The sequence below is a fragment of the Micropterus dolomieu genome, linkage group LG17 (genome assembly GCF_021292245.1).
Source record: "Micropterus dolomieu isolate WLL.071019.BEF.003 ecotype Adirondacks linkage group LG17, ASM2129224v1, whole genome shotgun sequence".
Lineage (NCBI taxonomy): Eukaryota > Metazoa > Chordata > Actinopteri > Centrarchiformes > Centrarchidae > Micropterus > Micropterus dolomieu.
The window spans coordinates 9253144-9275247 of NC_060166.1; the positions used below are offsets into that span (position 1 = coordinate 9253144).

The window sequence follows — 22104 nt, forward strand, 5'->3', positions numbered from 1 at the left end:
CCTGGGGGGCTCATATGGTGTAGCAGCAGACGGCCTGTTTTAACCTGCTGAGTGAGAGGACAAAGACAGGTGCCATTGAAGTGAAGTTGCCAAGTTGCAGTTAAACTGGTTTTGGTAGGATTGTCCTGACTGGTATGAGCTTGTCTGGCTCTGGGCGGAGTTCTCACATTGGAAGCGGCAACTTCCATGTTGAAAGGTTTTTGCGCTTGTAGCTTCTGAAATTAAGTGCAAGAGCAATAACACAGCGAGCCTACAGCCTTGACTACACAATTCAAATAATGATCAAACTGGGAAGAAAGTCACATAAGCTATTGCAAACTATTTTTATTTCGGTTATAATTACACTCAATCATTACCAGAGGATGCTCCTTGTTTTAAAGATCATTTGATACACACAAATAAATAAGAGGTACATTTTTGTTGTTGTAATTTAAGATCGTTACACGAGTCTTGTGTTTTTAGATCATAGTAGCCCCAGTAGAATGAAGACTCTGTTGACCAATATAGAATTGACAAGTCCAACAGTCATGTATGTGGCAAACTTATACGGCACTTCAATCTCTCTCCTCCTTCTGGCACTGTCGTCATGTTTTGGCACTCTGTACCAGAAATACAACACCTGCAGGCTCAGTGTTTTCACAACCTGTCGAGTTCCTATTAATGCTACAACACCCACAAGGAAGCGGGCAGCACCTAGTGCCAGTGCATTTGCCGTCAGTGTGGGTAGGGGAACAGGTAATACCCCCTGGGGCTCAAACGTCTGTCCCAGCTTCTCATTCACCCAGTATCCAATAGAGCACCCGGCACCTACTCCTAGAATGGTCGTCGTATCCCCTCGCGTGGTGCTGTAATGGTCCAGCTCTGGGTATGTGTAGCTGAGGAAGAGGGGCAATGACAATGCCACAATGGGGGAGATGCAGCTGGTGAGCTGGAAATGGTCCAAGGTGTCCCAATATGGGTAGGTGAGGAACATGAGGATGGCTGAGATGGAAGCACCACAGATCACATCCTGAAAACGGGACATTGAGAATATTTTACCACTGAACACCTACAGCAATAGTTTGAAATACAAGTACTGTCTATGCTTTTGCGAGAAAGAGTTAGAAGATTGATTCCACTCTCAAGTCTGCCTGTTAAATATTAGGCTACCGCCAGAAGCCAGTTAGCTTAGCTTAGATACACTGGCTGTCAGACAAAAACAAAATCTGCCTTGCCTTGTGTTTGTTTAATATGGAAAAAACCCTACTGTATAACTTTCCAAATGTTGCGACACACAACCCCTGTAAAACCACAGCCTGTCATTTGTATGTTTATTTGTTTTACGTTTGTCATTTTTACAGATTATACACTCACTGCCCTATTAGGTAGACCTGGCTAATACTGAGGGGGTTGGACCCCCTTTTGCCTTAATTCTTTGTCAAGGTGCTGGAAACACTTTGGTCCATGTTGACATGAAAACATCACACAGTTGCTGCAAATTTGTCAGCTGCACATCCATGATGCGAAGCTCCCGTTTACTACATCCCAAAGAGGCTGTATTGGACTGAGATCTGGTGACTGTGGAGGCCACTGGAGTACAGTGAACTCATTGATGTTCACGAAACCAGTTTGAGATGATTTGAGCTTTGGGACATGGTGCATTATCCTGCTGGAAGTAGCTATCAGAAGATGGGTACACTGGTCAAAGGGAAAATACACAGGTAGGCTGTCACGTTTAAACGATGCTCATTTGGTACTAAGGAGTCCAAAGTGTCCCACACCATTACACCACCACCAGCCGGAACCTTTGATACAAGGCAGGATGGATCCATGCTTTCATGTCGTTTACGCCAAATTCTGACCCTACCAACTGAATGTCGCAGCTGAAATCGAGACTTGCCATACCAGGCAATATTTTTCCAATCCTCTATTGTCCAATTTTGGTGAGCCTGTGTGAACTGTAGCCTCAGTTTTTTCTTTTTCAGATCTTTCTCTGTAAACCCTAGAGATGGTTGTGTGTGAAAATCCCAGTAGATCAGCAGTTTGGCCCAACAACCATCCCACGTTGTCTTGATCACGTCTACATGCCTAAATGCACTGAGTTGCTGCCATGTGATTGGCTGATTAGCTATTTGTGTTAACAAGCAATTGAACAGGTGTACTTAATAAAGTGGCCAGTGAGTGTATGTGTTAATTAGTGAGGTTTAGAGGTGCTGATAGGTGGATTTCGTTACCTTTGGATAAAACCAGCCTAGCTCTTTCCCACTGTTTCCAGTCTTTCTGCTAAGCTAAGCGAACTGGCTGCTGGCTTTCGCCTTGTGTTATGTAAACGGCCATTTATTAGTGTGTTTTCAATCTTCATCTAACTCTCAGTAAGAAAGCGTATTTCTCAAAATATTGAATTTATGTATATTTAGGAAAGAAATATTACCCGCCAGACAGTTAAACCAGACACATATGAATTATGAATCCTGCGTTGAGCTTGAATATTTTATGCTGTAGTGTGTGCGCACACGTGCGGAGGGACTAGCTCACCAAAGCTGAGTGCATGCCAGTGTAGAGGCGGCTCAGACACACCAAAGACGACAGCGTCACTGCGATCAGCAGACCCACCTCGAACTGGAACTGAGACACAAAAACACACACTTAGATCACTAACCATCACGGTGACAGTAGATACACACACACGCACACACACACACACACACACACACACACTAACAAATACCACAGGTTGATAAAAGCTGAATCTGTGAAAGTACAATGGTATGTGTCACGTGTGCCCAACATTCCTAACATTCCTTAGTGAAAAAAACAATACAGTTGTGATTTGTTTTTTGACCCTTCCTCCTCTTTTTGGTCAACCTGTTAGGTTGTGATCAAATCATCCATTCATCAATCCTCTTAATGGCAACGTGTAACTCCTCTCTCTGTCACTTGCCCGTCATCAAGTCACTGCTCCATTATTCCTCTACTGTCTCACCATCCACTCTCCCCTCCCTCATTTACCTATGGCGGCAGGTTTTGTTCCCCCTCCATTTCAATAACAGTGAGAAGAGAGGCCTTGTGTATTCATTCACCTCCTCCACCCTCCCCTCCTGTGCCCCCCCCCCCTGCCTTTTTTTCCTCCTGTGTCTTTTCCTGTCTTTTGCAGCTGGAAGCCTATTGAGTGGTAGTTCATGAAGAGAGGGTTTTTTTGAATGGCCACAAAGGATGCCATGAACAGGAGGGGGTCACTCTGTGATTGACTGTCGCGACCTCCGACCTGCTCTGGGAACCAGGCGAATTGCCCCAGGGCCTTGTGGCCATTCAGGAGCCTCTGCAACAGCCCGCTACTCATCTATAGCTATGCATGCTCTTTTCTTTCAGGGGAATCCTTGCGGAATTTCAGGCCACAGTTAAGTGCTCTAGTGTACATGGGTTGTCTCTGGGTTATTGAGATGATTTCTATGACCTTGAGGCAACCAAAAATGAAGGCAAACAGCTGAAATGATGTGGCCATAAATCAGGCTGACAGCTGTAGAGGCTGTAAACTACTAACTGAAGGATTTAGCATTCTCTCAAGCCTTCATTAAAACAGCGCTTGATTAAGACAGCCTGTGATTGGGCCACTGAGTGTTTTATTGACTTGGCAGTAGAGTGGGAGAGATAAAGAGGGGTAGAGTCAGGAGGAGGAGGGGTGGGGAGGTGGAGACTGACAGTCATTGACTCACTTGAGTCCATCAGAAGACCAAACAGCAGCGCGACGGGTGTGGCTGATGGTGACTGATGGTGACTGCTGGCCCCGCACCTCCCTGCCCATTGTCCAACAGCTCAGTCAGGACTCACTGATGGACAGTGGGGCCACTCCCTTCACCCCACTCAGCTACCAGTAAGCAAGCTGCTGTCCACAGGCTCCCAGTGCCTCAAATTGTACAATTGTACTACATTCAACACTTTGATTTGAGTGAAGCTCCTCATTTGGATAGGCTAATTTCACTGGTGCCTTGCTAGGAATCCATAATACTCAATGGCAATCTAATAGCAGTGTTAATGAGATACCTAGGGTCACAACCACAGTTCAACATCCACAGCCTACGCTTCCTGACTCTAATGAGGTGTAAGTACATCATTTGCAGTCAGGAATGGCTGTAATATCATTTCTCATAGTAATGAGTAATGTAACCATTGACTACCACAGTTTCAGTAATCACAGGTGCCAATCAAGAAACGATGTAGGCCTACAGTAATCATTATAGTCGTCTCTAAATATCAGACTGACGCTGTAGCTTGATGATGTTGTTAATCCTCAGTTGGAAGTGTTCAATCTACCTTGGTTATTATTGAGTAAAATCATGACAAATACTATGGGACAATAATGGTGTTTTGTTTCCATAATCATTCACAGGAAAGATTATGTATTTAGATTTTGAAAGTAAGAAAAAATATCTCATGTAAAAATCGAAGCATGGAAATAAATTTTCCACCATGGGTAACGTATAGCAAAACAAGACTAAGAATCTACAGCCGTGCAAGCTGCTTTATGAGTCTGTCATTAGACAAAGCAGTGCATCGAGCTAAATGCTGGAGTCAACATTCCTAACACGGTCACAATAACAATACTAAATTGCTAATGTTTAGCCGGTATAATGTTTAACATGTAGTTTAGCGTGCTAGCATGCAGCAGAGGCTTATGGGAATGTCTTTAGTTTTCCAGGTATTTGGTCATGAACTTAGTATGATGGAACCAAGGTGCTGGTTCCTGGGGGGAACATGACCGTGTGAACCAAATCTCACGGATATCCACCCACTAGTTTTCTCCTTGATCATTCTTCACCATCCACTGACTCCTGGTTGATGACTTTGACGCCTTTGACTCCTGAGATGCAGTTGAAAGCATCACAGAGCATAATACATTTGTGAATAAGTACTGTAGCTCACAGCTGCCAAGAGTTGAGCTGTTTTACTATATTTCATCACAGCTGTCAGTGATCACCTGTATCCTGGAGGGAGCACTTAGTAAAACTGTAAAAGAGATGGCGGTGGCGGCCATGGCGTGGGTGGAGGGCAGCCCGTACTCTGCATCGACACGTGTCTCCAGCTTGATCACAGGGGGTGAGAGAGGGCGAGGTAGCTTCAACACATCTTTCAACACCTGGCCGATGTACATCACCACCTGAGACAGGAGAGAGGACATGTGTCTCTTGGAAGTAGGATCCCACCAAATATCTTTCAGGTCATATTCAGATGTAATTTTTAGAAAAAAACCTAACATTTATATCAGATTTTGTACTAGTTAACATGAATTCGGATGAATGAAAAAAAAGCATTAATATGGTCTCTGTCTGTTGCATCACTGACTCTATTTAAAGAATGCAGGGAATTTAAATAGTATTGCTAGCTTAATGAAGTATATATTTATCATCTATACCTGACATAAATAAGTCTACAGCATCATTACAGTGAAATACCAGAAAGGACTATTGAAGAGTACTGCAGTGTGTTGGCCACAAAACCACAAATTAGAGACGGAGGAAGATGATAATAAAATAATGAGTAGAGGAAGTCAAATTCTGATTAGGCTATGCTCTAAAACTAACCACACTCTTATAAATAAATAATCACCCCCACTCTCATCACATTCCCACTCAACAAAAAAAGCAAAAGGAAGAAAAAAGAGTGACGACCCACCCTGGTATAAAGTGCAGATGCTGCAGTCATACAGTAACTAAATCTATTGTAAGAAACTGAGAATTGACGAAGGCAGGGTTTGCTGACACAGCGTCTTCAGCTGGTGGGGTCAGACAGACGGCTCTTGAACAGTCAGTGCAAGGTGTGTGTGTGTGCGCGCGTGTGTGTGTGCACGTGTGAATGGGGTGGTGTATAGGTATGGGTGTGTGTCTCCTGCCAAATATGCTGCCTATTCTTTTTCATGAGATCCCAAGCGGCCCTCGGAGGGGCAGCCTGCTCCAGCTCCAGGTTTATTTAAAGCTCTGCCTTGTATATTTAATGAATGGCTGTCTTAGTGAGGAGCAGAGGGAGGCAGCGCAAAGAGAGCAAGCAGGACACTAATGTGTGTGTTTAAGGGAGAGAAAAGAAAGGTTGTTATTACTATCTCTATTGACACTGTAATCAGGAAATGCTTGTTGTTACCATGGCAAATGAGAAATCAACGTGAGTCTACTGACCTGCTGTTAGTGCAGCAACTTGTAGACACAGAGAGGCTGGCAGATAGAGAGGGATGACAAAGTGACAAAGAAAGAGATGGAAAATGGACATAAATATTACAGAGATTACACTCTATCATTCCAAAACTAGGAGAAATAAAAAGCTGCTATAATATCCAAAATATTTCCTTGAAGAGTGGCAGCAGAGATTGGACATCATTTTGAAACCTGGCTGCAGGAATTTGTTTCCATTCAGCCAACAACAAGACAAAAGAGCATTATTGAGATCGGCCACTGATGTTGGGTGACAAGGCCTGCCTCGCAGTCTGTGTTCCACTTCATCCAAAAGTTGTTGAATGCGGTTGAGGTCAGGTGTAGGCTAGTCAAGCTGTTTCACACCAAACTGGGAAACACATTTCTTTACAAACCTGGCTTTGTGCATGTGGACATTGTCATGTTATGCCAAGTTATGCAATTGTTTAAAATAGCATTGTATGCTGTGACATTAAGATTAACCTTAAAGGAGTAGAGTAGTGGGAAATACTCACATTTCTGAAACTTTCTGTGCCAGCCCATTTAGGCTAGTTTTAGCATAAAGACTGGGAGCGGGGGGGGGGGGGACTCCCTTTAATATACGCAAAACGGCACCACCACATCTCATTTGTACATTGTATCTTGCTTATTTAATCCATACATAAAAAGAAATGTAGCAACACCAGTATTTTACCGCCATGCCAGAAGCTCTGTGAGGCTTAGCAAAGCAGTAAATGTCACTATGCTAACATGCTGATTTTCAGCAGGTATATTGTATATCGTTTAGTATTTTAACATTTACTAATTGGCACTATATACTGAGTTACAGTTGAGGCTGGATGGAATGTTATTTGTTTTGCAGGTATTTAGACATAACCCAAAGTAGTACTGTGAGGTGAATTAGTTAACTTTAAAAAGGTCCTGATAGGCATGCTTTCTGAACTGCGGATAGAGTCAAGCTAGCAGGTTCCCTAGCCTTCAGTGCTTAAAGGAGGTAAAAACCTGGATGGAGTTGAACTTCCTCGCTCTGAATGAAAATGACATTGTGAGATCATCACGTATGGACGTTTAGACATACTGGGTGACCCTCTTGGCACTTTGGGCCCCTTAGCCTCCCAAAATCGATCCTCTATTAAAAATCTTGGTGTTACTTTTGACACCTCATGCACTTTCAATAAGCAAATCAGTGCAGTCGTCAAGACTAGCTTCTTCCAGTTAAGACTTCTAGCTAAAATAAAGGCCTATCTTCCTCTCAAAGACCTTGAAAAAGTCATCCATGCTTTTATTACTGCTCGGCTGGATTATTGTAATTCATTATACATGGGTCTACATCAGAAATCTTTAAATAGCCTCCAGTTAGTCCAAAACGCAGCTGCTCGCCTTTTAACTAAAACAAAAAAGCGTGAACACATTACGCCTGTCTTGGCCTCCCTCCACTGGCTACCTGTCCGTTATAGGATAGATGTTAAGATTTTATTGCTTGTTTTTAAGGCCCTAAATGGTCTGGCGCCACCTTGTCTGGCTGATCTCTTACGCCACCATTCTCCAGTTAGAGCACTGAGGTCAACAAATCAGCTGCTCTTGGATGTCCCGAGATCAAAGCTAAAAAAATAAGGGCGATAGAGCCTTTGCAGTGGGCGCTCCCATCCTATGGAACAGCCTCCCCGTGCATATTAAAGCCCTACAAACATTTAAATCGCTGCTTAAGACGTACCTTTTTGCAGTAGTTTTTAACCTGCGTTAACCTGGTTTCTGATGTTTTAGAGTGTTGTTGTTTTTTTCCCTGTGATTCACTTTGGCTGTAGTAATTTTTGTATATGTTATTTATGTATTTGACATCGACCCTGTTCGGCACTTTGCAACTGTTGTTTTTAAATGTGCTATAGAAATAAAATTGACATTTACATTGACATTGACAGTGTTTATGCTAAAGTAAGCTAACAGCCTTAAGGCTCTATCTCCGTCGTCTCTAACTTGGAACTCTGGTGCCTTAACAGCCCCAGACCATTGTAGGCTGACAGAGATTAACTTATATGAGCATAAGGGAGAGAACGACTTCCAACAATAAGGTCAATAGCTAAATCTTTTTTTTCCCCCATCTCTCTTTCTCGTCTTGCTGTGCCTGAATAAAACGTTTGTTAAGTACCTACATTCATGCACCCAGACAGAATAATTGGTACCATGGACAATAAACGGAGGACAGACAATTGTAAACCCATTTAGCACGTCTGACCCCATCCTTTCACCATGACCGTGTATTCATACAACAAGCCATATACTGTGTGCACAACATCGACGGTGTTCCCCCTCTGCCATCACACAATGAATCTGCCTACCAGTTCGAGCGCTTGCACGAGATGATACCCTCGCCCCACCCCCCGCCCTCACAGTCGACACAAATATCATATTCAACTGCCTCCAGTAAAGCCAGTGTATCTCATTGGTTTCTTTGCACGAGTCACGTCGAAGGTTGAAGCAGGTCAGATTAAGGGAAGAGTTAAAAACAGGTCATGACACACACACAGACAGGTGTGCTAGAGTGTGTGTTTTCTCGTAATTAAGTGTATTGATCGAGGCCAGGGCAGCTTTAGACTTTGATCTGTCAACATGTGGATCAGAGTGAGTGTGTGTGTGTGTAGGGAAGAGGGGCTATTGCACAGGTCACTGAAAACACACAAGATGTTTGTTCTTTTCCACTGCAACATAATAAATAGCTATTTTGGTTACTGTTACAATTTTTGTGATGCATAACAGCACAGTCACAACCATGGTAAAGGAAAGCTATGAAGCTATAAAGCTATGCTAACAGAAATGCATTTTGGAAAGGTTCTCTCCAACACTGGTCATGATGAATTATACGTTTATTAAATTCTTTTACACATTACACATTTTACATTATAAACATCTTTTAAGATTTAAAAAGTAAAGCCACTAAAAGTTTAACTTCACTGACTGTAGAACTCATCATCAACTCACAATAGAGGTTTATTTTTAAAATGGGTGTTTTGGGAGTAATGCTGCTGTCTGCTCTCTTGAACAAAGAAATATTTTCTGCAGATATGAAATGCATATGAGTTCCTCTATATTATGACTGTGGAGCCAATATGCCAAATCCCCACAGTATGGTTCCTGCAATGTACTGAGAAAGCCTTAATAAGGCAGCAGAATTTGTTCTGGGTCTGGAGTTGTGCTCAGTCTGCCTGCTCATTGACTTACAACCCTCTTGTGGTCTTTTACAAACTTGTTATACTTTTTTTTCTCTTTTTGTGCAGTTCGTTTTTTGCTGAGTGGGCCTTCACTTCTCCATTAATACAAATAAATAACCTAATTTATAGAAAATGCTCTGAGGCTGATGCTAACGTCAGCATGCTAACATGATCTGAGTGACAAAGTGTTTGCAATACTTTGGTTTATGGCCAAATAGCTGCAAAACGACTGACATTCCCATCAGCCTCAGCTGTAGTTTGTGTTTAGTGCCATTTAGCAAATGTTAGCATGCTAAAACACTAAACTAAGATTGTGAACATGGCACACATTAAACCTGCAGGCTGAACATCAACATGTTAGCATTGTCATTGTAATTAGTTAGCTGATGTTGGTATTTAGCTCAAAGCACTGCTTCGCCTAAGTACAACCTTACTTGGTCGGTTGTAGACTCACTTGGGGCAAAACTGAAACTTGCACAGATCTTTTACTTTGACAGCCAACCTGGACTAAATCTGAAGGTTAGAATCTTTACATATATGATTTTATCTGCGACTGTCAACACCAACTGACCCAGATTGAAACAGACATATTCGTCATATTCATTGTCGCCTAATCATGCGTGTCCCTGCCTTTAGTCTCGTCACATTAATACAATACTTTTCTTAATTTATTGCTCATGGTGTGTTACTAACTGATGTCAATTATAATTTGAAAATTGTTAAATTATTGTTCAGGTTATTCTTAGGCACCCTGATGTTGTAGCAGAAAAATGTAGTCATTATGCCAGTACAAACAGCAGTGACCACAGTTTCCTTGCAGCATCACTACAAGGACGGGGTCGCACTCTCTCAAGTGATGAGAAGTCTTCTAACTCACAGAGGGAACACTTTCTGATGTCTAGCTGTCCTCACCGAAGGCTGATCCATGACAGAAGAAGGCCATTTAGCTGAAAAGGTTTTATCTTCTGGGAATTAAGTGAGTTTGTGTCATTGAGTATGAGCATCTCTGTGAGCACAGTGGAAACTTTACATGCAGTTTCTTTCCAGACATTCTTCAGTTCATCATAGTGTATGCCCTGTATGTCATTATGTAAAGTTGAGCTTTTTGATATTACAAACAGCACAGTAGGTGTATAATCTGCATAACACTATGCAACAATAATGCACACAGCAATGTAATTCATGACCATATGGTTAATGACAGTTATTGTTCTCTAAGTCAACCAAAGTCACCCTGCAAGTAAGGCAACAGAGAGTAGTGAAGGGCACAAAAGGTACATGTGTGTATAATGTGTGTATGTGTGTCATTCATGGGCCTGTAATGTATTTTCTCATGCATACAAGTCTTAATTTGCATCATTGCACTTTAGTCATTGGCATGAGCTGCCAGATTTGTGTGTGAGACAGCGACTGAGGAGAGAGAGAGAGTGCACAGCCCTCCATGAACCTTAGATAACTCCACTAGCACAATGGCAGGGTGCTGTTAGAAGTTAGAAGTGTGGGGTAAAGCGCCCCGAGGGCTGACAGACCAAATGGTCAGTCCAGAGAGAGAAAGCTCAGAGGGCTGATGAGGCCAATAAAACACTCTGCTGGTAGACTAGGGGGAGGAGAACACAGAGTAAAGCTGGTAATGTCTAACTAGAGGGAGGGCAATGAGTGTGTTTAGCAGGCGAGGTGCGGAGTGCGAGCATGTGTGTGTGTTGGTGTTTATGTGTGTTTGAAAGGAGTTCATACAGGGGCCTGGTGCAGCCAGGATGCCAGAAGAATGGTATCTCTTCCCTGGAGGGGCTTAACAAGGAGTTCAGACACAGGGCACCCACCAAGTGCTCGGGGCAGGGACACAAAGGGCACAAAAACAGACTGCCCATCACACTCACTGCAGGAGTGAGGGTGTATAGCTGTCTGTGTCTGTCTGCCTGTGAAGTGCCAAATATACTCCTTCTGGGATCCCATGTGACATGTTTTCGGGGTCTCTTGTCGCAATGTGCTGGATTCTATCGCAATAAACATCTGAAGGAGAGATCCTAGCGGTCTTTTTACACTGATGTGTCCTCATGTGTGATGTGTCACCATGTCAGGGGCCCCGGTCAGGCTGGCCAAAGTGGCCCCCAGGCCTGGGGATGTATGAACATGGTGGTGTCAGAGACAGGTCACTGGGGGGCAGAAGGATGAAAGGAGGTTGAAAGGTGAAGAGAGGGAGACGAAGAGGAAAAGGGAAGAGAGGTGGCATTGTTGAATGAATGGGCACCAGACTTTGCGTTTGTGCACGCTGAGGTGGTCTGACTGACGTGTACACACACACACACACACACACACACACACACTTCCTTTCCAGCTGTGACTTACTGTCCACATGTTGACCAGGCGTCGGCACAGGAATGGGTCCAGGTTCCAGTGTATGCATGGCAAACAGGTGATGTAAAAGAGTTCGTGCCCCAGGCCTGACGAGAACAGGAAGAGAAGGTGCAACAGCCAATTCCTCACCTCATACTGTGGAGGCCCGCTACAGCCCTGCAGAGAACAGACACTAATTAACACAAAATATGCCTAAACACGGATCCTGGAAAGGTATCAGATTAGATCAACCAGCCAACCTTGCAGTCACACCCAATTTGGCTACACACATTTCACCTTTTTTGCAGCTCTTTACATTACATTTCATGATTTATACCAGCCAGCAAGTCGAAATGTATTGGATTTCTTTATTCATCTGATTAATGTAGCACTCCAAGGAGTTAGAGACTCAAGAGACAATATCAATGCAGCAGAAGCCTAAAACTTTTAGTCTCTAGTATGCATCAAGTTCCAAAAACACTGGATCCTCTTATAATGAAACAGATGTCATCTTTCTTTAGACACCCACCTCATCCTTCAAATCCCACACCTCCAATTTGTAACACAGACTCTCTGTTATCTATCTAATTCTGTATCTCTCCAAAGCCAGGAGGATCTGGTGGCTGACAGACACCCAGTCCAACCCGATCTCATCCCAGTCAAATGAGAAAAGCCATTCACAGTTTACTTTGCATGTTTAAACATCTCTAACTACATGTCAATATTCGTTGTAGTAAGCTCTTAGCCACGTAAACCTCTTGCGTGTTTAACCTACTTCCTATGTTTTCAGAAGTCAATGGCAGTGTTTTAAAATAATAACACATTAACGTTGACCATTTATTCCTTTTAAATTAATCTCAAACTGTGTGGGAATCAAAGGTTGATACATTTTAGTTTAATTCAAATTACAGGTTTAATGAACTTAAATATTGAGAGGATCAATTTTGCGCAGCAAGCGACTCACACCAACAGCATGTCCATTCTGCTTATGTGTATAGTTTGAATTCTTATCCTGGCGGTCCCATCTCCCTTCGTGGGCGAGGACCGGGATTCCTTTCGCAGTGCGCGTCCACCCTCGGCCGGGATGCGCGGCTTCGACGGGGATGAGTCCACATAGTCTCTGGAACCGGGCCACGAGCTCCGAGTCTTGCAGGTAAGCCAGGAGCTCCAGCATGCCAGGTGAAAGAGATACAAGTGCAGTAGCAGGCTGATGTGGACTGTCTGAGCGGGAGAGGTAATGGAAGGTGAAAACTGCCCGGGCAGAGCGCAGAGCTCCGAACAGGTGCGGCTGCTGTGCGTTGCACAGGTGTAAGCAGAGGGGCGGGGCCAGAAGTAGGCTGAACCGGTTGTCTGGAGCGTTTGTCCTTTACCTTTACACTGGGATGGGTCAGATGTTATCACAAAGTATTTATAGCAAGCGAAAGAAAGGTGTAATTCATACCCATGATAGCAGGGCATGTGTGGAGGTATCTTTGATTACCGAGAACTGTAAGCAATGTATGAAGTGGACCACCATCGGATGATATGGGGATCAGTTACATTGTTCAACATACAGACGTGGACAAAATTGTTGGTACCCTCCCGGTAAAGCGAGAAAAACCCACAATGGTCCCTGGAATAACTTGAAACTGACAAAAGTAATAGCACTCCAGACTGCATGTTTCAGCTCCTTCCACAGATGTTCAATAGGATCTAGATCAGGGCCCATAGAAGGCCACTTCAGAATAGTCCAATGTTTTGCTCTTAGCCATTCTTGGGTGTTTTTAGCTGTGTGTTTTGGGTCATTATCCTGTTGGAGGACCCATGACCTGCGACTGAGACCAAGTTTCCTGACACTGGGCAACACATTTTACCCAGAATGCCGTGATAGTCTTGAGAGTTCGTTGTACACTGTACAGATTCACGACCCCCTGTGCTAGATGCAGCAAAGCAGCACCAAAACATGACCGAGCCTCCTCCATGCTTCAGGTACGGTGTTCTTTTCTTTGTATGCTTAATTTTTGCTTCCGCGAACATAGAGCTGACATGACTCGCCAAACAGCTCCAATTTTGTCTCATCAGTCCAAAGGGCATTCTCCCAGAAGCTTTGTGGCTTGTCAATATGCATTTTGGCAAATTCCAGTCTCGCTTTTTTATGACAGTGGTGTCCTCCTCCTTGTCCTTCATTAAATCCACTTTGGCTCAAACAGCGACTGATGATCTGACACTGATGTACCTTGACCCAGGAGTTCAACTCTAATGTCTTTGGAAGTTGTACTGGGCTCTTTGGTTACCATTTGTATTATCTGTCACTTCCATTTGTCATCAATTTTCCTCTTGCTGTGACGTCCAGGGAGGTTGGCTAACAGTCCAGTGAACCTTAAAGTTCTGAATAATGTGCAACTGTAGTCACAGGAACATTAAGCTGCTTGGAGATGATCTTATAGACTTTCCCTTTAACATGCTTGTCTAACATTTCTTTCTAATCTCCTGAGACAGCTCTCTCCTTAGCTTTCTATGGACCATGTTCAGTGTGGTACACACCATGATACCAAACAGCACACTGACTACTTTTCACCCTTTAAATTGGCAGACTGACTGATTACAAGTTTAAAGACACCTGTGATGCTAATTGCAGGACACACCTTAGTTTAATGTGTCCCTATGGTCAAATTATTTCCAATCTTTTCTAGGGGTACCATAATTTTTGTCTAGGCCAGATTGTTTTTTAAAATAATTCTGTTGAACCACAATTCAAAAGCAATGTCTGATTTTCATCAGTTAATTTTCAATTTTCTTTCTTTAACACTTTTGTCCACGTCTGTATATATTGTTTGAGAAACAACATAGGTACATTGATAACAGTACAGTACGCAGCCAAATAAGGGTGCAACTTTCATTCGCACAGGTCATTCTGTGAGGTTTTCTGCAGTAAATGATTATAATTTTGGCCATTTTGGGCACAAAACACTTCTTATATTCTGCATTACGGGACACACTGTGGATTTACGTGCAGGCCTGTGTGTGTGTGTGTGGCTGAGAGAGAATTTAGCATTTTATTGAACATCTTTAATTTTTTTTTCCAATTTATTCAATTTCATGATCTTGTAATTTTCAGAAAATGTGGTTATATCTTAAATGAAGCATTGAAATTATAAACTTGACTTTATGTAGGCCTACTTGGAGCTCCCTGGTCATCAGTCAGAGAAGTGGAGCACTCTTACCACTATTATCTACGAGTTAGCTTAAGGTCAAGTTCCGTGGGTTTTTGGTCTGTGAGGCTTAACATGTATCAAAGGCAATGTGTGTAACCCCTTAGTTCAGAACTTAATTTCCCTCCTGTTATGAAACTGTTCATTTGCCCACTTTCGCATGCTGTTCTCTGTCTAGGTGCTGAAAAGAACACTGAATCTACGTTTCACTTGTCATGTCAGCAAATATGGATTTATCAAGCAGGTGAGCAGGGAAATTACCACATGCCATTTATCTGACAATATAGCATGTAACAACAATCATGTGTCTTGTAACCTCATTAAAAAGTCAAATCAGGACTAATGTGTTTATACTTAATAGATGGGTCTGAGTGATTTGGATGGATGGATTAAGTGTAGCCTGATCAACTGGAATGGAATGATGATCAAATGGAATAAAGAGAAATCTCACTAAGAATTTGTAGCTATCGGCTTCAGAACCACATCTTGTGAGTATCAGTTGGAGGAATAGTTAACCACATGAATACATTAAGTTTGTTATATTTGGCTTATTTGAAGCTTTATCTACAGTATATATTTATGAAATGTAAGGTTTGGATTTGGGATTTGTTTAAAAAGATTTTTTTTAAATATTTTGTACTATTAGCACCTGCCCAGGGACTGCAGATGGAAATTAGCTTTAGCGATATCTGGTACAGTACATATAATGCGAATTGTCCCGGTTAAATAAAAATATAAATAAATAAACCCCAATCTTTGAGATCATTTCACCCCTTTCGATGGCCCATTTCTACTCTCTCAAAACAAGATGCAATGTTTTTGTTGTTTATTTATTAACAGTGATTAACATTAATGCTACTTTTGAAAGTTTGTATGCCCACTTTGGAGTAAATGTGCTGGTTGGTGAGGTCTACAAGATTAGAAAATGCTTTTTGGACAACCTAAAAGCAGCGATACAACTAGTAGTATTTAAACATAATACACACACACACAAAACAGGTTCTACAAAAAACCTACATAATGGAATATTTGTGGTTTTCTACAGCACCATTCTGAGATGCCTGGAGTCTCCACACTCCAAATGAATCTGACATAATTTAAACTCCAGAAACGTTAGAGCCACTTCTCTTTAAAAATCAAATTGACCTCTTATCTTTTTATGGGCCCTATGGACTGAATAAGTCATCTGCCATTGTTCCGTTTAGTATCTTGTAATGTAAGACAATGCAGACCCATGTTTGATTCTAAGTTTTGCTGGCACATTGTGTGACTTTAGATTCTTTCTGTTACAGGAAACAGTAAATTGACGCCCCCAGTTGACCAAATTAGCGCATCCTATGGTCTGGCATGGCCGAGCCTACGTAGGAGTTGCGACCGAGCATGGCTGTCATAGCTGCTCCCTACGCACACAGAGCACTGAAAACAACAACACTCTCTCTTTAACGAGATTTTAAGGCGACAACCCCCCCCCCCCCCCCCCCGCCCCCTCTCTCTCTCTGTTTTGTGGGATGCTCGGACTCTCTGGATGGATGAGCTCTAGCATCGGAGTCACCACCATTACATCATCTCTTCCCACACAGCCGAACACGGAATGAGGGCTTTTTAATATTTAACCGGGATCCCGATCATTTGAGACTGAGCAGCAGAAGCACCGCTCTTCATAAAGGACGCGGTGGGGATTATGAAAACCTATCAACAATGCCTGTGGGGATGATGGCGTTTCAATGAACGGGGAGGATAGGAGGGGGAGAGGAGGAGAGACGTGCACCGTCATCAGCATCTGTCCGCCAGCTCCCTTTGTGTTCACCGGAGAATGTGAATGGCGAAAGATGACATGGCAGAGGTAGATTTGGCACCAAACGGAGCAGAACCCCCCGGCGAGGCCCCCTCGGCGTTTCCCTATGAGGAGTTCGAATGCAAAATCTGCTACAATTATTTCGACCTTGACCGCCGGGCTCCTAAGATCCTTGAGTGCTTGCACACGTTTTGCGAGGAGTGTCTGAACACGCTTCACCTCCGGGAGGAGAGGCCATGGCGCATCAGCTGCCCCGTATGTCGCCACCGGACTCCGGTGCCGGATTATCGGATACAAAACCTGCCCAACAACACCAAGGTGACGGAGGATTTTCCACTCTACATCGACTCGGACCCCCTGCCTCAGGACGCTTTGCCGCCGTACCCTCCCCCGCTGCACCCAGCTCTTGTCGCCCTCCGCCGAGAGGAGGCGTCGGGGACGACCAGCGTCAGCCAGGCGACCCCGTCCACTACCGTGTCCACAGCCACCACCCTCTCCCAGGACTCGGTGCGCTACGATAGCTGTCAGAGCTGCAAGCGAGTGGCGCTGACCACCGGCTGCGTCTGCGTGATCTTCTCCTTTCTGTCCATGCTGGTGTTGCTGTTCATGGGCCTGATCTTTGTGCACAGTCACAGCATTCCTCCCTCGCCGGCGGGACCCATTTGCTTGTCGGTAGCCAGCATCCTGGCCATGTTCTCGGTGGTCGTCACATGGCTCATCTGCTGGCTCAAATACAGACCGGACCACGAGACCGGCCGCGCATCCGCCACCAGTAACTCCAGGAGAAACGCCTGATAGGCTGCTGGCTCTGACTAGTGATGAAGATGTTGTACTGTGGGTGTGTGGTTATGTACATAATACTGACAACTGATACTCCGGGTCCCTTTACTTTTTCTAGAAATCATTCTCATCCAAAATGGCCTTTTATCAGTACAGCAAGCACCCAAAGGCCTTCATATTTTTTGGAGCAATAGGCGACATGATCCTTGATAATCTTTTCCTCAAGTTATGCACTTGAACTTACAGTAGGCCCAGTTGACTAGGCATCTTGATGAGTGAACTTGTCCAAGACTTTTAGACCCCTGGTGATGGTCTGGTTGGTTTGATGACTGAATGTGAAGTGCTTTTTTCCAGGGTTTGATCCCCTCCCCTCTCTATCCTGGTTGATAATATGCATAACCCACTATGCCACTCACTGTATGATAACAGTCCACAGATGATTCACTCTTATATCTCAACAAAGCACTATTGTATTGTACAGATATTTGGCAATGTTCACTTTTGAGTATTCAGCCGGTGGATTTTGTTTTTTATGGAGGCCTGGACGTTTGTGCGAGAAGCCTCTAAAATGTAATTCCGTTACAAAGAAGTCGTATTTACAATCCAAACTGTAAATAGTCCACAGAGAAGTGGTGAGTGGTATAGGATAGGTGTGATCAGCCTTTCTTGAAGACCTTCCTCATCCTTGTGTTCTAATTTATCCTACAGGATGGCGCCGCTTTCTTTCTCACAATGAAAAGTGCACCTCCTACAGGTTTTTCAAAGGGGTTCAAAGCTATAGTTTGTGATTTTGACTCTGTGTTTGGCTACTTTTGTGCATGTTAAGCTCTTGAAAGGGCAAGACTTTCTGTTTTTACTGTTTTTTTAAACAGAAGGGACATTGTCTTTCCTGACTCGTGTGCCTCACCTTGTTGCTGAATGAAGCAAAACGTCACCGTAATCATGATTAAAATCATGCATGGGCCTCCTGCCACAGACAGCGTCCAGCTGGGGTGTCGGCAGGGATTTCCTCTTTCTGTCACATTATTCACACGTCGAAAGTTGAAAACAGGGTTTACAACACGGAGCTGCCTCCCAAATCAGCAACTTTTTATAATTGTGAAAAATGTGGGTCTTTGCATCTGGCTTTGAATAAAGGTCAGAATAGATACTATGAGTATGAATTAAACAGGTACAATCCAGGCTGAAGTTTGCCTGCCACTGCTTCCATGTTCAAGTTCACTCGTCTTCTTCCTTCAAAGCCACATGTGAGAATCTCTGTTTCTTGGCCAGGCTAGACATGGTGCACAACTTATAAAAAGACATATGTGGTGTCACTCTGGTTCCTCTGAGATTGTTAGGAGTCATCATTACCTCTGAAAACTTAAAGAGCCCCATGAGCTGTGTGGCTGAGATCAGAAAGAAACAAAATGCTACAGTATGGGCCGAGAAAGCGTGTGTTATTTCAGTGCCTGCACTTACACAATGCAAATCTTTAACTTTGCTAAACTAAAACTTAATATAATTCGGTTGATATGGGTTTCCCCCTCTCAGAAACATCTGTTTCAAAACAGAAACACTGAATGAACTTCAGTGAAATCAGCTTCAGACCACACAGTGTAATCAAAAAAGCGAACTTCTTCTTATGAATATTACTGTGAACCGTTGGTAAATTCTGTGTATGTAACTGTTGCTACAAACTATACAATTATTTATTTATTATTCTTGAATATAGCAAAAAGTTATCTGTGGTGCAGTGTAAGACCCTAATTTGGACAAACGTGTGATGCTCCATGAAGCATGTGTATTGCACTCCTGTGTTATGTTCAGGCTCCCTGACTTTCCTCTCAGCATTTAGTATAGAATTCGGAGATGATTCGGATACCAAAGTGATTTAATGTAAGCACTTATTACCCTTGCGCACTCATGGTACCCCTACCTCACAAAAGCAAAAAATAATCCAACATGATTCTTGAACCCCACCCTCCTCTATCTGATTCCCATGCTTGCTTCAATCATCCTGCTCAACTTTTTTCCCAACTTTCTGATGATGCACTTTCACCCTCTTATTTGACACAAGTATCAGGGTCTACCTTTGACAAATGTAAGCATATTGTATTTATTTCAAAGGACCTTGAAAATGTTGTTGGTTTTTATGAGAATCTGTGGTTGTTGTTAAGTACCAAATGTATTTGCACAGAGAGATGTTCTTTATGTGCTGTTTTACATACATAAACACATTTCAGTCATAATAAAGGAAACATGACTAACCATGGCACTAATTATTTGTCTTAATACAGTGACAGCTGACAGAATAGCCTGTTACCAATCAGTATTTTATGATGGTACCCACAATGCTTGACTGAAGATATGGCCCTTGCTGCTGTGCATCAAATATGCCCCCTACTGGAAGACAAATGTTGCTACATGTTATAAAAAGAGAAACCCTCTGTGTCAACTTTCATTTCTCATGCAGGTCTAGTTGTGTAAACTTCTGGTGGCTAAAACTTGATTAAAAGTAAATACATTTTTCAATATGGGCTGGATGTCGTTAATATCACGTGTTTACTTGTTCATACAAGGCTCCCTTTTAGTTGATATAAATTAAGCCATTCAGCAACAAGATTTCCCCCTCATAAACAGAATAGATATAAACCAATGTTGACCAGTCACCATCCAATTACAGGTTACCATTTAGGACGTACAGACTTTACATTAAGCAGAACTTTCACGCCCCATAAATTCAGGCTGTCACACAGTATGTAGCCTTAAATAATATACCTCCCTCATTTCTTTTACATTCTCAGCACCTTGTAAACAAGTCTCTGTTGACTGATTGGTCAGATGAGTGCAGCAGCACAACACTACAGCTTTTTGGATCTGAGCCTAGCTGTATTTTTCAATCAGCTACTGTGATTAGGCCCTGCTGGAAAAGAGTTTGAGGTAAATTTGTGTTTACAAATTAGCCATGACAACAAATAAAATCAGACAGCATGTTTTTGTAAGGATGCTGGGCTAATGAATTTTAATGCCTCTCAACAGACATTTTGCTCTTTGTATAACCTTTTAACTTTCTTGCACTCTTGTTGTTCTCAAGTGACTTTGTCAGTCAACAACAGAAAAATAAACATATCTTACCACTTTTAGGCTAGTTAATAATTAATAATGTTAATAATTTATGTTTTTTCCTGCTTATGTCTCCCACATGTAGGCTGATGCTAAATAAAACATTATCTCTACATTAATACATATACATGCTTATTCCGTTTTGAGTAAATCACTCAAACTAGTACAGACAGGCCTGGTATGAAACACTCAACAAAACTTTCAAACATTCAAAGTTTGCCAAGAGACAGTAAAGCAAAGTTGAGTGTTTTAAAAAGTAAAACAAAATTAACCTTTAAAATATGGAAGTAGCCTAATAAACCAGACTATAAGTTTCTTAAGTAGCCTATAATTTTGAGGTAGGCCTTTACTACTTTACTATAGACTAATGCTGTTATATGCAACTTTATACTTTCACTCAACTACATTAATAGGCTACTTTTTACTCTCTTTTTTACACTGTTTATTTCCCAGCTATAGGCTGCTACTTTTCTGATCAAGATTTTACATAAAACACATGATCAGAAATGATGAAATATCAGATTAAAACGTCCAGCAGTGTAGCCTATAAAGTTGTTACAATAAGCTTTACCTAAGTTTGAATCTGTAGCCTAATAATATTCCAATAATACAAAGCTAACTCTTTGAATGGGGTCATTTTAAATGACTTCTTTCAGTTTTGATATCCTACTTAAAGTAGATTATAATTCACTCCTATTTCCAGTGTAGACTACAACAGCCTACTTTTAGCCTATAAGTAAAATGTTAATTTGCAGAATTGTGATGTGATTTCTACTTTTATCTCACTGTTCTGCCATACCTGAATATAAACTATATTATCTTAGGAAAATGTAGATAGATTTTACCATTGCAGATAAAAATATCAAGGACAATAACATTTTATAATATTAGATAATATTAAAGTTAATTAAAGAATGTGCTACAATAACGCAGCCAACGCAGTAGATTCACTGTAGGTCATAATATAAATTATTATACACTTAATTATTCCTTATTAACATAGTAAAATTTTATTAGCCTCTCTATCGTTGTATGAATTGTTGTATCCGTGATCTGGTGAAATATAAACTAATTGACGACTTGACAAACACATTGTGTTTGTGAATGCCCTCCACGCAGAGCATGTGATGCAACTGATTTATTTCTCATCAAGCGAGATTTCTGACTTTGAATTTCATCCCCCGGTAATGGATTGGACACGGAGATTCAATGTCGCTTTTAAAGAAGGTATGCATCATGGCTTTCCCTGTTTTCCATTTGCCCCCTCTGTTTTTTCCCCTTCTTGGCTGAAATATCCAATTTCAAAAAGATCACTGACACTCCCAAATCGTCACGTTCATCAGCGTAAAGACTGATGGCTTCTTCCTTCAGGAATAAGTCAGTACAGATACGAGAAACACAAACAAATTTTAACTGTAACTAACTGCTTATACAGTAATAGTTCATCCTTAAATGTATTCTGTTTTGAAAACATTTATGCGGCCCACGTGTTAACAGTGGCCTATTCATTTATATGTGCCCAAAGCCTGCATGCA

General features: G+C 42.2%; 2 protein-coding genes across 3 annotated transcripts; one reads left to right on the forward strand and one right to left on the reverse strand.

Annotated features, from left to right (window-relative positions):
* Positions 1–377: 377 nt before the first annotated feature.
* Positions 378–13035, reverse strand: sgpp2 (sphingosine-1-phosphate phosphatase 2). Of its 2 annotated transcripts, none has more exons than XM_046074415.1 (5): positions 12663–13035; positions 11711–11875; positions 4955–5134; positions 2515–2604; positions 378–1009 (listed from the first exon to the last, which is right to left on the reverse strand). In XM_046074415.1, the coding sequence occupies exons 1-5, from the start codon at positions 12870–12872 to the stop codon at positions 464–466; spliced, it is 1191 nt and encodes a 396-aa protein (XP_045930371.1). In that variant the 5' UTR covers positions 12873–13035; the 3' UTR covers positions 378–463. The 2 variants fall into 2 exon arrangements, with proteins under 2 accessions (XP_045930371.1, XP_045930372.1); XM_046074416.1 differs by lacking the exon at positions 12663–13035 and adding an exon at positions 6147–6182 and having other exon boundaries at positions 11711–11838.
* Positions 13036–16708: 3673 nt separating this feature from the next.
* Positions 16709–17498, forward strand: LOC123986475 (E3 ubiquitin-protein ligase rnf152-B). The gene has a single exon (XM_046074746.1). It carries the CDS (start codon positions 16709–16711, stop codon positions 17477–17479), a length of 771 nt encoding a protein of 256 aa, XP_045930702.1. The 3' UTR covers positions 17480–17498.
* Positions 17499–22104: the final 4606 nt, after the last annotated feature.